The 15,808-nt window shown below is 34.5% G+C and overlaps 1 protein-coding gene across 10 annotated transcripts in view; it reads right to left on the bottom strand.

The window, feature by feature from the left end:
* Nucleotides 1-15,808, bottom strand: part of Alg13 (ALG13 UDP-N-acetylglucosaminyltransferase subunit) — a 78,207-nt gene that overhangs the window by 46,866 nt on the left and 15,533 nt on the right. For 9 of the 10 annotated variants that reach the window (XR_009224597.1, XM_046420792.1, XM_058571650.1 and 6 more), the window contains 4 exons: nucleotides 3,957-4,326; nucleotides 3,314-3,397; nucleotides 935-985; nucleotides 167-213 (listed from right to left, as the gene is read on the bottom strand). Coding sequence is in view for 9 of the 10 variants with exons in the window: in XM_046420792.1 (XP_046276748.1) it covers nucleotides 167-213; nucleotides 935-985; nucleotides 3,314-3,397; nucleotides 3,957-4,326 (552 nt within the window). In the remaining variant the exon portion in view is untranslated. The remainder of the gene's footprint in view (nucleotides 1-166; nucleotides 214-934; nucleotides 986-3,313; nucleotides 3,398-3,956; nucleotides 4,327-15,808) is intronic. The other variant, XM_058571651.1, reaches the window with a different exon arrangement.

The following is a 15,808-nucleotide window of genomic DNA, read 5'->3' as shown; positions in this document are numbered from 1 at the left end:
GTTACCACTTAGGGAATTGGGAAAAGGTATAAGATATTATTCTCTGATTTTTGTTTTTGTTTTTCATGGAAAACTTTGTATTATGCTCTGTATGCAACTTCATGTGAATCTGTATCTCAAAATAAAAGGCTTAATTAGAAAAAATAGGAAAATGGATACAACTTACTTATAAATTAGAGAAAGAGCTCTTATTTCCAGCTGGCCAGCACTTTCCTAAACATAAATAGTACACAGTTTTAAAAACATTTTTGTAGCTAGGAAATAGAAGTTTTTGTAAGTGCATTTTTTAACTGTTTAGCATTGTTTTAGATAATCTGTAGAACACAATATAACTTGTTTTGAGGATTAGATTGTTACTCATTAACACAGACTTATACTGAAATCAATGGACCTAAAGCCCTTCTTAGATATCAATAATGACAGTTAATGAAAGATTTAAAAGGCAGAATAAAAGTTAGACTAATGTAAGAATACAAAGGTATCAGTATTTAGTAAATGAAGTTTTGGGAACAGAATAATGGAGTTAATTTTATCACAAAAATTAATTTTAAATAAAGTATGAGTTTATAGATGTTATTCCTACACAAAAGGAAGACAACTTTAAATCAAGGTGAAATAATGACCTCTTAGTAACATTAATTACCAAACTCCTCCCCCATTAATGTGAAAAGGCTTTAATGTTTCCCAACACTATCCTGTTCCCCAGTCAGTTGTGTACTCACTAGACTATGGTTAATGAGATTGTTAACACACAGTTCTCAATATTCAACACAAACCAATACATCTACCTGCCAGTTCTAAACCTTTGGACTATTTGATTCAACATAGCTATCTACTTAAGAAATATTCTGGGTCTGGCTATAGTGACAACTGAATGTTTAGGTTATGATTCCAAATAACTCTGAAAATATTAAATTCCCATATTTGATCTTACCTTGGGATCTCCCAACCGTTCCAGGTATTTCTCAAAAGATCCCTCCACATACTTCAAAAATAAAACAAACTTGACTTAACCAAATACATAGCATTACTGAAATCTGATCATATTCTGCAACATTATCCTCCAAAGGGTTTTTGTTTGTTCAGCTTAATAATTATAGTACTAAATTACTAGTTTACACAGCACCTCAAGAAGTTTTGTACATACACAAAAGTTATTTATAAGGGGAGAAAATCTGGACTAGGAAAGTGTCTTAGGAATTGGTCTTGCCTTACCCATATACCAGTGAATTTCATCAAATGGTATGCCTTCAAGTAAGAAACTTTTGAAATGCCAACTTAAAGTAACTTGATAATTTTCATAAACCAAGAAAAGCCAATAACTGTAAGGACCTCAAGTATGACAGGAGACATGTATTTACAAAGTTAAATGGAGGAACTTCAAACAAAGAGAATTTCATTAATTTCAAAAAAACAGTGACAAGGGAACTTCCAGGTGTGATGGAACCAACACAATATTATGATTGTGTTGGCAGTTACATAACTATATATGACTAAGAAAACTAAAATAGTAAACTTAATATACCTAAAAATGAAATTGAATTATAATCAAGAAATAGATTTCTAGTTCCATGTACACAAACATCACCAGATTTTAAAAAAGTAATCTTATTTTCTTTCACTTTATTTTTAAAGTTCTGAGATATACTCTACATACAACAAACCACACAATTTAAACAGTACAATCAAATTTTGACTTTTGTTTGCACCCATGAAACCATCATCATAAACTGAAATAATGAATATCTATCATTCTCCACAAGTTTCCTTATGCTCCTATATAACATCTGCAACCACTGATCTGGTTTTCTGTCTTTATAGAGTGGTTAGTATTTTATCTAAAGACAACCATACTTGTATAAACTTTTCTTGGAAGAAGGGTATGGCTTTTCTCAGTGTAATAACTTTGAGATTCACCTTGTTAGTTTTAAAAATTTGGACACATCTTCACTACTCAAAATGTGGTCTAGGAACCAACAACAAGCATCACTTGAGTTTCTTAGAAATGCAGAAATCTCGGGCTTCAGCTCAGACCTAATGAATTGGATCTGCATTTTAACAAGATCCCCAGGTGATGAAAATGTATATAAATATTTCACGCACTGCTTTACACCATGGTCTTCCATTTGAATGTCAGGAACAGTCCTTTCCCAGGTGTAGAGAAGACTATAATCTACTTCAAGGTAACAAGCTTTAAAAGAAGCCTTTGCAGTATTTTAAACTTTATTAAAAACACTGTTGAGAAAATTAAGTGTAGGGCTGGGGTTGTGGCTTAGTGGTAGAGCTCTCGCCTGACACGTGCGGCACGTGCCACATGTGCAAGATGCTGGGTTCGATCCTCTGCACCACATAAGAATAAATAAACTAAAGGTATTGTGTTCAACTACAACTGAAACATAAATATTAAAAAAAATAAGTGTAAACCTCAAACAGAAGACAGGCAAAAACCCATAACATAATAGTCAGAAGAAAACAAATAGTATCAAAGAGACAATAAATAAAAAGCCACAAGGGCATACTTCAAATCAGATCTTAGCAAAACCTTTAGTTTCCTTAACAAAAATTCAAATACTACAATGTATACAAAGACAACTCCTAAACTTTCACTTAAAAATCAATTTTTAGGACTGGGGCTGTGGCTCAAGTGTTAGAATGCTTGCCTACCACATAAAAATAAAAGAGATTGTGTCCACCTAAAACTAAAAAATATTTTTTAAAAAAATCAATGTTTAGTGGCAGAGCTCCAATTACTTCAATGTGACATGAAAAGCATTACAAGACACTTCAAATTGATGAGCTGAAGATTATTGTGCACATTAAAATATGAACTTAAGGGGTTCGGGTTGTAGCTCAGCAGTAGCGCGCTTGCCTAGCATGCATGAGGCACTGGGTTCGATTCTCAGCACCACGTACAAATAAGTGAAAAATAATAGTCCATTAACAACTTAAAATATATTGAAAAAATATGGACTTAAAAATATTAAGAGACAAACATTTGAATTATTGTTCAAAAAACAGTAGTATGGATAACACAAGACAGCAGTCAAGTTTTAACTTTTTAGGGTTTGGGAGTTTTTTGGAATGGGAGGAGGGAAAAAAATAGTTTTTCTTTATTTTTAGAATACAAAACAACCTTAATTCTGGGAGGAGGTGCATGATAGACTGTGGAAAGCCAGCCAGGAATTACATATTTGCTATTGAAACAAAAGGAGACTGCATTGTTTAATTTTTGTATCTAAGTACTCAATTCTTTTATCCCACCCTACTAAATATATTACAAACAATTCTCCCTCAGGGTACGTATTCTACTTACAGACTCAAAATTTTGTTGATTTTCCTTCATATATGAAACACAAGCCTTCCTCACTTGCAGATGATGGACCTGGCTGCAAAACAACTAAAAGAAAAAAGACCAGTTTACTGCCAAAAGTCATTCGAAACAGAAACTTCTAAATTAAGACTATTGACTGGACAATTAAGTTTCCCTTATTTAGGACATATGTAGAACATAGGGAAATTCAGTCCTCATCATACTAAACAATATTTTAATCTTCAGTAAAACTGAGAAAGATGATTCTTTCATGCCCCCTTCCCCTTCCTACCCCATAAATGTAATTTTTTTCCTATACATAAAACTTACAGGAAGCAGGGGATGCTTAGGAATGATCAAGATACATTTCAAAGTTTTCTTTAACCCATTATCTTATCCCTCCAACATTATCAATGGGCATTTAAAAAACAGAAAATGTAGCAAAGGTACAGTGATGTATTTGGACTAATGAGCAAAGATACACACCTTTGCATTGTCTTGCACTAATAAGGAGCAGATCACCTGGATATTTTCACTAAAAAACAGAAAATGTTTGTTTCTTTGGTAGGCTACAGTTCTACCTACAGGACCATGTCACATCTCAAAAACTGAAACTCAGTATATGGCAACACATTTTTCCTTTTACCTGCTCCGAAATAGCCCGAAAGAGGCAAGAGGCATCTTTAGCGGTCAGCTTTCGAAACAGTCCTAAGGTGCCTAAATATTCATCCATTGATACCTCATTCAAAGACTTCTGACTGGCATGCTTTTTCCATCCTTTATGCATTGTGCCCAAGGTGGTGAGGGGATAAAAGAAACAGAAGCGTGGCGAGAAGGACAAAGCAGGGTATCGGTAGAAATCGGTAGCAATAACAAGGGCTTGCTTCTGCAAGTATTCGGAAAACAACTCAAAATCTAGACATAAGGTGGCAGTTGGAATCAGCACCACAGAATCTTGGGACTTCTCAAGAGCAGGAAAAGCAAAGCGTTGGGCTTCTTCAGGATAACTTGGGACCCTGTGAAGAGAGGAAATGCCAGTGTTCTAAGGAAGTGGGAACTTGAAAACGAAACACTCGAGGGAGAAGATACATAGCAGAAGGGTGGGATTAACCAAATTAGCTCAGAGTTAAGAAAAGTATGCAGATGGAAAGAGTTTGCAGCTTAACTCAGGGCAGATGCTGAAAGAGACTGCAAAAGAAACTACAGTTAAGATTCAGGTGTGTAGGATGCAACCCATCAGCATTAAGATCTCTGCCTGAATTTTCAACTAGTCTCTGCCCAAAATTCCCTGCTCCCTTCCTAGTTTCAGGGAAATGTGATTAAAATCTTAAGTCTAGATAATAATAACAATCTACTTAGGATATGGAAAATAAATCAACTAGCAATGCTAGAAAACCCTGATATAATTCTTGATGTGTACCTCCAAACTACTGTATAGCAGAAATAAAAAGGGAAAATGAAATGTATTTCTTAAAGATGGGAAAAAATTTAACTGAACAGTATAAAAATATTTCTCCCCAAAATTTTCTAATATAATGCATTTAGAATGTTTTGGCACAATATGAGAGGTGTTGGGACATTAGAGGTATGTTTCAATGTATTAGAGTACTTTCCAGAAAGACCACTCTGGATTATGAGGAAAGCAAAACATTAAGAATCAAAGGTGAGGACTATTCACTTGTGTTATTTGATTCCACTATAAGTTATCTCATTTTTCTTTAAGTGCCCAAATCCAACTTCTTTCGTAAGTGGTAAAAATAATATAGGGGCTGTGTTTATAGCTGAGGGGTATGGCACTTGATTAGCCTGCATAATGCCCTGGGTTCAATTTCCAGCATCTCAAAAAATAATAATTTATTAGGTCAGAAGCCAGAAATGTAGCTCAGAGGTAGAGCACATCTAGCATGTGAGAAGGCCCTGAGTCTAAGCCCTAGCAATGAAAAAAGAAAAAAAAAAGGTTAAATTCTAGCTTTGTAGAAGTTGCAACATTAAAATGGTTGCAAAATGGTTTTTCTTATGGAAAATTAAAAATTATCAGGAATACCCCTATAGGAATAATATCAATAATCACTTAGTAATTTAGGAATGAAATACAAATTAGCATGGTAGAAAAATCAAATAAAATCTTGACTTAACTCTTAGCATGCCAATTTGAAATTACCTTGTGTCTTTCTTAAAGAAACCATAACAAAGGGTAATGCCTTTTGTGAAAGTTCTGAAGCATATTGTTTGAAGAAAAATTGACTTCTAAATTAAAAGGCTAATTTTTTGCACATTTTACAAATAAATATACAAATTCTTATCTATTGCATTTTAAATTAAAAATAAGATGTATAAAACTTCAACTAATACAATTCATATACTTCACTTTCAGGAAAAGACCAGAAAAATTAGGACTAATACTACAAAGAGAGCTACAGGGAACAAGGAATAAAATAGCACACACAGGAAGCACTCAAATATGGTCAACTGATTTTTGACAAAGGTGCCAGGGAAATTCAATACATTAAGAGTATTTTCACTAAATGGTACCAGATCAATTGATCAGTCATATACAAAAATATGACCCTAGACCTATATGAGTTGGGAGGTTGAGGCAGGAGGATCGAAAGTTCAAAGCCTGCCTCAGCAATTAACAAGGCACTAAGCAACTTAGCAAGACCATGTCTCTAAATATTTAAAAATGCTGTGTATGTGACACAGTGATTAAGCACCCCTGGGTTCAATCCCCCGTACCCCCCCAAAAAAAGGAAAATGCAAATTAAAATCACAATGGGACATCACTACACACCTACTAGAATGGTTATAATACATAATATAATAACAAATATTAGCAAGGATTTAGAGAAACTGGCCATACATAAAAGCCAGATACAAAAAAAAAAATGTATGCATGATTCCAAGATATGGAAATATGCCCCAAAGCATCTATCTATAGAGATAAGAAGCAGATTGGCAGGCGAATGAAGGCTGTTCTGGGAATAATCACTAACTGAAAGAGGCACAAAGACTTTTTTTTAGAGTGATAAAATTTTGGTTGTTTTTGTACCAGGGATTGAACCAGAGGGCTTAAACACTGTGCCGTAACTGCAGCCCCCTCTCCTTTTTTAAAAAATTTTGAGACAGGGTCTCAATACTTTGGTGAGGCTAGCTTCGAACTTGTGCTCCTCCTGCCTCAACCTCCAGAACCACTGCACCCACCTTCATTGATAAAAATCTTCTAAAATGGTTTGTGGTGATATTTGCATAATTACTATATTCATTAAAATTACTGAATTGTATAGGTGGATTTTTTTAAAACAGCTTTGGGATGTCAGATACCACACAAGTCACCTACTTAAAGTACATAATTCAGTGGTTTTTCATATATTCACTTTTGCATCATCCATCACCATAATCAATTTTAGAACATTATCATCCCAAAATGAAACTCCACATCCTATTATCATCAACATCCAATCTTCCTATTCCCATTAATCCCAGGCAACCACTAGTCTACTTTCCAATGTACAGATTTACCTACTCTGGGCATTTCAAATAAATATAATTATACAATAGTCTTGTTTGACTAAATTCTTTCACTTAGCATTAACATTTTCAGGGTTTAGCCATGTTGTATTGTATTAGTTTTTCTATCCATTATATCATTAAACAATAATTTATTCACTAGTTAATACAAACTAAAATTATTTCTACTTTTTGGCATTTATGTATAATACTCCTGTAAACAGTCACATAAGGTTTTATTTGCACATGCTTTCAATTTCTTGGGTATATGTATAGTAGTGGAGTTCCTATATCACACAGTAATGCTATGTTTAACCATTTGAGGAACTATCAAACTGTTTTCCATAGCAGCTACACCATTTTACATTTTCAATCAGTAGTGAGAATAAGCATTTCGATTTCTCTACATTCTTACCAACACTTGTTATTATATCTCTTTTAATTATAGCCATCCTACTAAATCTGAGGTAGATTTTCACTTTGATTTGCATTCCCCTCATGGATAATGATATTGAGCATTTTTTTCATGTGCTTACCAGTCAATATATATACACAAGCATTTTCTCCCCTGCTGTGCTGGAGCTCAAACCCAGGGTATGTTGTATGATAAGCAAACACTCTACCACTCAGCTACATTTCCATATATACTGGCTGACAAGCACATGAAAATATGTCCAATATCATTATCCATTAGGGAAATACACATCAAAACCACAGTGGAATTCTACCTCACACCTACTAGGATGCCTGTATTCAAAAGATGGATAATGGCAAGTGTTGGTAAGAATGTAGAGAAACTAGAATCTTCATACCTTACTAGTAAGAATGTGAAATGGTTTAGCTGCTATAGAAAACTGTATATCTTTAATACCACTACATACATCTTAGAATGACAAAAATTTAACTGGCAATGCCAAGTGTAGACACAGGTGTAAAACATCTGCAATTCTGTTGGTAATGAGAATATAAAAATAATATGGTCACTATGGAAAATAGTTGAAATTAAAAAATTAATCAGTTTCTTAAAAATTTAAGCAGTTGCCATTTCATCTTCTAGGTAGCTACTCAAAAGAAATGTTCACACAAGAACCTATACATGAAATGTTTATAGGGTACTTGTCCATAATGTGCTCATCTGATCCCTCAAAATTGAAACAATCTAAACATATTTCAACTGCTGAATGCACAAAGTGTCCACACAAGAGACTACTTCTCAGCATTTAAAAACTGAAACATTGATTACATGCCCGCATTCTCTCTCTCTCTCTCTCTCTCTGGATTGAACCCAAGGACTCCTGCATGCCAGGCAACCACTTTATCACTGAACTGTATTCCCAGCCCATGTTGAAATTGGAAGAATCCATGAAGCAGCCAGAACAATAAAAAAATGATCATCAGCACTGCACATAACAGTAAGTCCTGAAGTCATGGGATGAAAAGGAAGATCCTGGCTGGGGATGTAGTTCAGTTGATAGAGTGCTTGCCCCACATGTAGATCACCCTGGGGTTCAATCCCCAGCACCAAAAAAAAAAAAAAAAAAAAAAAGATCCTCAAACTTTCAGAAAGGAAAAACAGATCATGTACAAAAAGAAAAATCACTAACATGAATGCCAATAAACTTTTTAAATGGAAAACTCAGAATTTAAAAAATAATGGAATTCAAATTTGTTGGGAGCTGGGCATGGTGGCACATGCCTGTAATCCCAGCAGCTTGGGAGGTTGGAAGCTGGAGGTTCCTAAGTTCAAAGCCTGCCTCAGCAAATTATCAAGGGCCTAAGCAACTCAGCAAGCCCCTGTCTCAAATAAAATATAAAAAAGGGCTGGGAATGTGGCTCAGTAGTTAAGCACCCCTGGTTCATTTCATGGTACCAAAAAAGGAAAAAAAAAAATTGAAAAAAATTGTTGGGAAGTTATTCCCAACCTTGAATTCTATACCAAGTTATCAAACAAGAAGTAGAGCAAGGTGTTTTCAGACAAGAAAGATTCAAGGCACTAGAGATATAGTTCAGTTGGTACAGTGCTTGCCTTGCATGCACAAGGCCCTGGGTTCAATCCCCAGCACCATAAAAGAAAGATTCAAAAACCTTACCACCCTTTCTTAGGAAAATCAATAAACAAAATGGACTGTCTTAGGAAGCTTACTAGAAGAAACTTGAAACCAAAATTAAAAAGTGAAACAAAAAGCAGGGTAGATATACAGTCCTATAAACAGGAAGTTCAACATAAAACAGAAGCAAAGAGATCTTCCAGGATAAAAATGAAGAAGAAATTTCAGAAAGACAGACACCAGAACTAGAAAGCATGAATACTTCAAGTAAAAGGAGGGCATAGAACTACATTATAGTCACCTCAAAATAAATAAATAGGGGCTAAGAGTATGGCTCAGTGGTAGAGCACTTGTCTTGCAAAAAGCCCTGGTTTCAATCCCCAGTACTGAAAAAAAGTAATAAATATTTTAGGTAACCTGATCTATTTGAATATACTACTAAGGGGAGATGTACACTTCAGTTAAAGGGTATGTAGATGTTTCTGCATGGTTCAGATGTGAAAAATATTGTTCTTAAGCAATATTAATGTCAACACTGAAAATGTATTTCACAAGAAGTGATAAAACTAGATTAGGAAAATGAAGAAAAGAGGGAAGAAGGAGATAAAGTCTCCTTTTTGAGACCTCAATACTCCACTTTCAACAACAAACTCTCAGAAAATAAAGAAATCAATGGACTTGAGCTTTCAGCAACAGCAAAATCTGGCTGTGCAGGAGGATGTCGGATTTAATTGTACATTTCAGCACTCCAGTATTCCTTAATATCTAATCCCATCAATAAAATGACTTGACCCCAGAAAAAAATGGACTTGAATTACACTTTATACAAACAGACCTCTCAGATATATACAGAACATTCTACCCAAGAGCTAAAGAATATACCTTCTTCTCAAGCACACACAGAATATTCACCAGAATAGAATATGTTAAATCTGCATATCACAATGGCATGAAATTAGAACAATAGGAGATATTTGGGGAAATACATAAATAGGCAGAAATTAAACAACATAATGCTGAGCAACCAATGATGTCAGAAGAAATCATAAAGGAAATCAAATACTTTGAGACAAATAAAAGTAGAAACACAACATACCAAAACTTACAGGATGTGGTTAAAAGGAGTCCTAGAAAGGGAATTTATAGCAATAAATGCATACATTAAAAAAAGAAGACTGGAAAGACATCACAGACTTAAAGTAAAGAGATGGAGAAAAATATTCCATACAAATGGAGTTAAAAAAAAAAAAAAAAAAACATACAACCAGGAGAAGCTATTCTCATATCCAACAAAGAAGATATCATGCAAAAATTGATCAGAAGAGATGAAGGTTACTACATAGTAGTAAAGTGAATATTCCAATAAGAAGATATAATGATAGTAAATATTTATGCCCCAAGCATTGGTGCACCTAATTAAACAAACACTTAACTGATGCTGTGTTTCAGACAGACTCCAATATAATAATACTGGGTGAATGCAGCAGACCTCTTTAGTCAATAGATAGGTCATCCAGACATAAGAATCAGCCTGGCAAGGTGGTGCATGCCTGTAATCCTAGCAACTCAGACAACTGAGGCAAGAGGATCACAACTTTGAGGCCAACTATAGCAAATTAGCAAGACACTGTATCAGAATTAAAAAATAAATAAAGAGGGCTAGGGACATAGCTAAGTGGTTAAGTGTTCCTGAGCTCAATCTCCAGTACCAAATCAAACAATGATAGACAATTCTGACCTAAATAATACCATAAATCAAATGGACCTAACAGACATCTATAGAATATTTCATCCGACAACAGTTAAATTCACTTTCTTCTCAGAACCTCATGGAATCTTCTACAACCTAGACCATGAGGTCATGAAGCTTGTCTTAGCAAATAAAAAAAAAAGAATCAATAAAATCCTTTGAATGTTGTCATATTATAATGGAATGAAATTACAAAGCAACAGCAAATAAAAAAAACCACATAAACAGGGCTGGGGTTATGGCTCAGTGGTAGAGCACTTGCCTATCATGTGTGAGGCCCTGGGTTCCATACTCAGCACCACATAAAAATAAATAAAATAAATAAATAAAATGAATATTTTTTCAACTAAAAAGTATTTTTAAAAAGCACATAAACAGAGATTGAACAATACTCTTCCAAACAAGGAATACATCACAGAAGAAATGAAAAGAGAAAAAAATTCCTAAAATCAAACAAGAATAGTGATACAACAAACCAAAATCTCTGTGATACTATGAAAGTCATTCTAAGAGAAACAGGCACTTCATTAAGAGCTCACATTAAAAAACAAAAACAAAAAAAAATGGCCAGGCATGGTGGTGCATGCCTATAATCCCAGCAGCTCAGGAGGCTGAGGCATCAGGATCACAAGTTCAAAGCCAACCCTAGCAACTTAGTGAGACCCTGTCTCAAAAAAACAAAAAATAAAAAGGACCAAAGATCTATCTCAGTGGTTAATTCCCCTAGGTTCAACTCCCAGTATGAACACACACACACAGTTCCCAAATAAACAATCTAACGCTACATCCCAAGGCCTCAGCAAAGCAGGAACATCTTCTAATCCCGAAACCATTAGAAGATGGGAAATAATTAAAATCAGAGCTGAGATTAATGAAATAGAGAATAAAAATAGAAAAGATCAATGCAACAAAGAGTTGGTTCTCTGAAAACGTAAACAAGATTGATACACCCTTTAGCCAAACTGAACAAAAAAGAGAGACACAATCAACAAAATTAGAGATTAAAAACAAGATGCTTCCAGAGACATTTCTGAAATCCCGAGGATCATTAGGGACGATTCCGAAAACGTGAATGTAAATAAACTGAAAAATACGAAGATATTAATAAATTTCTAGGCACATATGACCTACCCAAATTAAACAAAGAAGATAAAGAAAAACCTAAACAGACCAATATCAGCTCAAGACTGAAGCAGTAATAAAAAGAAAAAAACCTTTCCAACAAAGAAAAGCCCAGGACCAGATAGAGTCAGAGTTCTACAAAACCTCTAAAGAACAAATGTCAATCCTCCTCAAATTATTCCATGATATAGGGAGGAAAACTTGTAAATCCATTCTGTGAAGCCAGCATCATCCTGATATCAAAACCAGATAAAGAAATAGCAAGGAAAGAAAACTAGAGACCAATATCCCTGATGAGCATATACACAAAAATCCTTCATGTTAGTAAGCTACATTCAAAAACATGTTTAAATATTGTGTACGATGATCAAGGTGGTTTCATCACAGAGATTTATGCCTGGTTCAATGTATGCAAATTAATATATGAAATTCATCCCAAAGAAAGTTCATGTGATCAACTTAATGAGGAAAAAACCTTCCAACAAAATCCAACACCAATTCACATTAAAAACACTGAAGAAACTAGTGATAAAAGAACCTTACTTGGGGCTGGAGTTGTGGCTCAGTGGCAGAGTGCTTGCCTGGCATGTTTGAGGCACTGGGTTCTATTCTCAGCACTGCATATAAATAAATGAACAAAATAAAGGTCTATCAACACCTTAAAAAAACATTTAAAAAAAGAACCTTACCTCACATCATCAAGACCATCTATTTAGGACAAACACAAAGCCAAAATCATAATGAATGGAGGAAACACTGAAAGCATTTCCTCTAAAATCAGGAACCAGACAAGGATGAACATTCTTACCACTCCTATTCAATATAGTTCTTGAAACTCTAGCTAGAGCAATCAGACAAGAAGGAAATCAAATGGACACAAATAGGTCAAGAAGTTAAATTATCTGTTTGCTAATGGCATACTATCTCAAAAGATCCAAAAAACTTCCACCAGAAGTTTTCCAGAGCTGATAAATTCAGCAAAGTAGCAAGATACAATATCAACATTCATAAATCAATATTTTCTATACTCTAATAATAAATTCACTGACAAATAAATCAGGAAAGCAATTCTATTCACAATACCCTCAATAAAAATACTTGAGATTAAAGCTAAGGAGGTGAAACACCTCTACAGTAAAAATTATAAAACACTGAAAAACAAAATTGAAGAAGACCCTAAAGGATGGAAACACCTCCCACGCCCTTGAATAGGCAGAATAATATCAAAATAGTCATAGTACCAAAAGTGATCTACAGATTCAATGTGATCACCATCAAGTTACCAGAGAGTCTTCAAAGAACTAGACCAGAGTCCTAAAAAGTCCTAAAAGATGCAGAATAGGGAAAGCAACACCAAGCAATAAGAGGAACGATGAAGGCATCACATTACCCAATTTCAAATTATACTATAGAGCTACAGTAACAAAAATAGCATGGTTCTTGAATAAAAACAGACACAAAGAACTGGGGTTGTGGCTCAGTGGTACAGTGCTTGCCTAGCATGTGTGAGGTACTGGGTTAAATTCTCAGCACCACATATAAATAAATAAAATAAAGGTCCATCAACAACTAAAAATTATATATAAAAAAAGACACAAAGGCCACTAGAATAGAAGACACTTAGACAAATCCACATATATACATTTATTCAATCCTTGACAATAGTGCAAAAACATGTTGGAGAAGATACCTTTTTAACAAATGGTGCTGGGGAAACTAAATATCCATATGGTGCCCCTGCCTATAACTTTAGCCACTTGGGAAGCTGAGGCAGGAGGATCTCAAGTTGAAGGCCTGCCTCCACAATTTAGGAAGACCCTCAGCTACTTAGATTCTAATTTTTTTTTTAAATAATGAAACTAGATCCTTGTCTCTCACCCTGCACAAAAACCAACTCAAAGTAGATCAAGGGCCTAAGATTTAGACCAGAGAAACTCCAACCAATAAAAGAAAACATATGGTCAATAATCCAACATATTGGTACAGGTACAAATTTTTAAAATAAGAATCCTAAAGTTCCAGAAATAAAACCAAGAATCAATAAGTGAGATGGTATCAATTAAAAAGCTTCTGCACAGCAAAGGAGACAATTAAAGATATGAAAAGAGTTCATCTAAGAAAGGGGAGAAAATCTTTGCAAGCTATTCTTCCAACAGGGGATTAATATCCAGAATACATAAAAAACACCAAAAAATTATAACTCCATCAACAAATGGGCAAATGAACTAAACAGACATTTCTCAAAAGAAATACAAATGGCCATCAAATATGTTAAAAATTTTAACATCCTTAGAAATCTGGGAAATGCAACTCAAAACTACATTGAGATTTCATCTCTGGCTAGAATGGCAATCAACCAAAAATACAAAGAATAGGGGCTGGGGTTATAGCTAAATGGTAGAGCACTTGCTTAGCATGTGTGAGGCACTGGGTTCGATCCATAGCACCACATAAAAATAAACAAAATAAAGGTATTGTGTCCACCTACAACTATACACACATACACACACACACAAACACACACACAAAGCACAATAAATGCTGGCAAGGACATGGGGGGAAAGGTACACTTAGACATTGTTGGTGGAACTACAGATTAGAATAATCATGGAATAAACTCTATTATGTTTGTAGAAGACAATCCTTAAATTTTTATAGAACTACAAAAGATCATAAACAGCTAAAACAATCTTGAACAAAAAGAACAAATCTGGCAATATCTTCCTGCTTTCAATACATATTATAAAGTGATTATACTCAAAACAAGATGCTAGTGGCATAAAACTGATAACTGACCAATGAAACTAGGGACAAAGCCTAAAAATGAATCCAAACATTTACATTAAACTGATTTCTACAGAGGTTCAAAGAACACACAAAGGGAAAAGGATATTCTCTTCAATAAATGGTTATTAAGAAAATTGTCTATCTAGATGCATTAGAATAAAAAGAGATACTTATCTCATACCACCTACAAAAATCAACTCCAAGTGGATTAAAGATTTAAATATAAAACTTGAAACTATAAATCTACTAGAAGGAAACATGGGAAGAGCTCCATGACATTGGTCTGGGCAACATTTTTTAATGACCCCAAAGCACAGACAAAGGCAGAAACAGAAAGGTATGGCATCACACTAAAAAGGTATCTGCAAAGCAAAGGAAGCAATAAACAAAATGAAGAGACAACCCACAGAAAAGAAGAAAATATCTTGAACCATAAATCTGATTACAGGTTAATATCTAAAGTACATAAGGAAATAAAATACTATCAAGAAAACAAATAAATGAGCAAGTGACCTTAACAGAAATTTCTCAAATGAAGGCATACAAATTGTAAACAGGTACATAAAAGATGCTCACCATCATTAATCATAAGAAAAATATAAATTTAAAGAGTGATGCCACAATGAAGTACCACTTCACATGGTTAGAATGACTTTTATTGAAAAGATGAATGAGGGGCCAGAGTTGTGGCTCAGTGGTAGAGCTCTTGCCTAGTGTGAGACACTGGATTCAATCTCAGCACTGCATAAAAATAAACAAAAAAGTTATCATATCCACCAACAACTAAAAGAATTTTAAAAAAGAGAGATGAATGATTGGGAGTCTGAGGCAGGAGAATATCAAGTGTGAGACAGGAGAATCTCAAGTTCAAAGCCAGCCTCAGCAACTTAGAGAGCCCTGCCTCAAAATTTTAAAAAAAGGGCTAGAGATGTGGCTTAGTGGCTAAGTGTCCCTGAGTTCAATCCCCAGTACAAAAAACAAACAAAAACCAAAAAAACTACCACTAGGGGCTGGGATTGTGGCTCAGTGGTAGAGCGCTCGCCCAGCACATGCAAGGCCCTGGGTTCAATCCTCAGCACCACATAAAAATAAATAAAGGTTTTGTGTCCAACTACAACTAAAAAATAAATATTTAAAAAAAATTACCACCATATAATCCAGAAATCCCATTTCTGTCTACATCTATCTATATATAAATATCTATCTATCTATCTATCTATATACACATATATACATACACATATATATCTATATATATAGATATATACACAAAGAAAAGAAAAT

The sequence above is a fragment of the Marmota monax genome, unplaced genomic scaffold (assembly GCF_021218885.2).
Source record: "Marmota monax isolate L192 unplaced genomic scaffold, Marmota_monax_Labrador192_F-V1.1 WCK01_AAM20220418_F8-fsc00050, whole genome shotgun sequence".
NCBI classification, from domain to species: domain Eukaryota; kingdom Metazoa; phylum Chordata; class Mammalia; order Rodentia; family Sciuridae; genus Marmota; species Marmota monax.
This window is presented reverse-complemented; position numbering and strand designations above follow the sequence as displayed.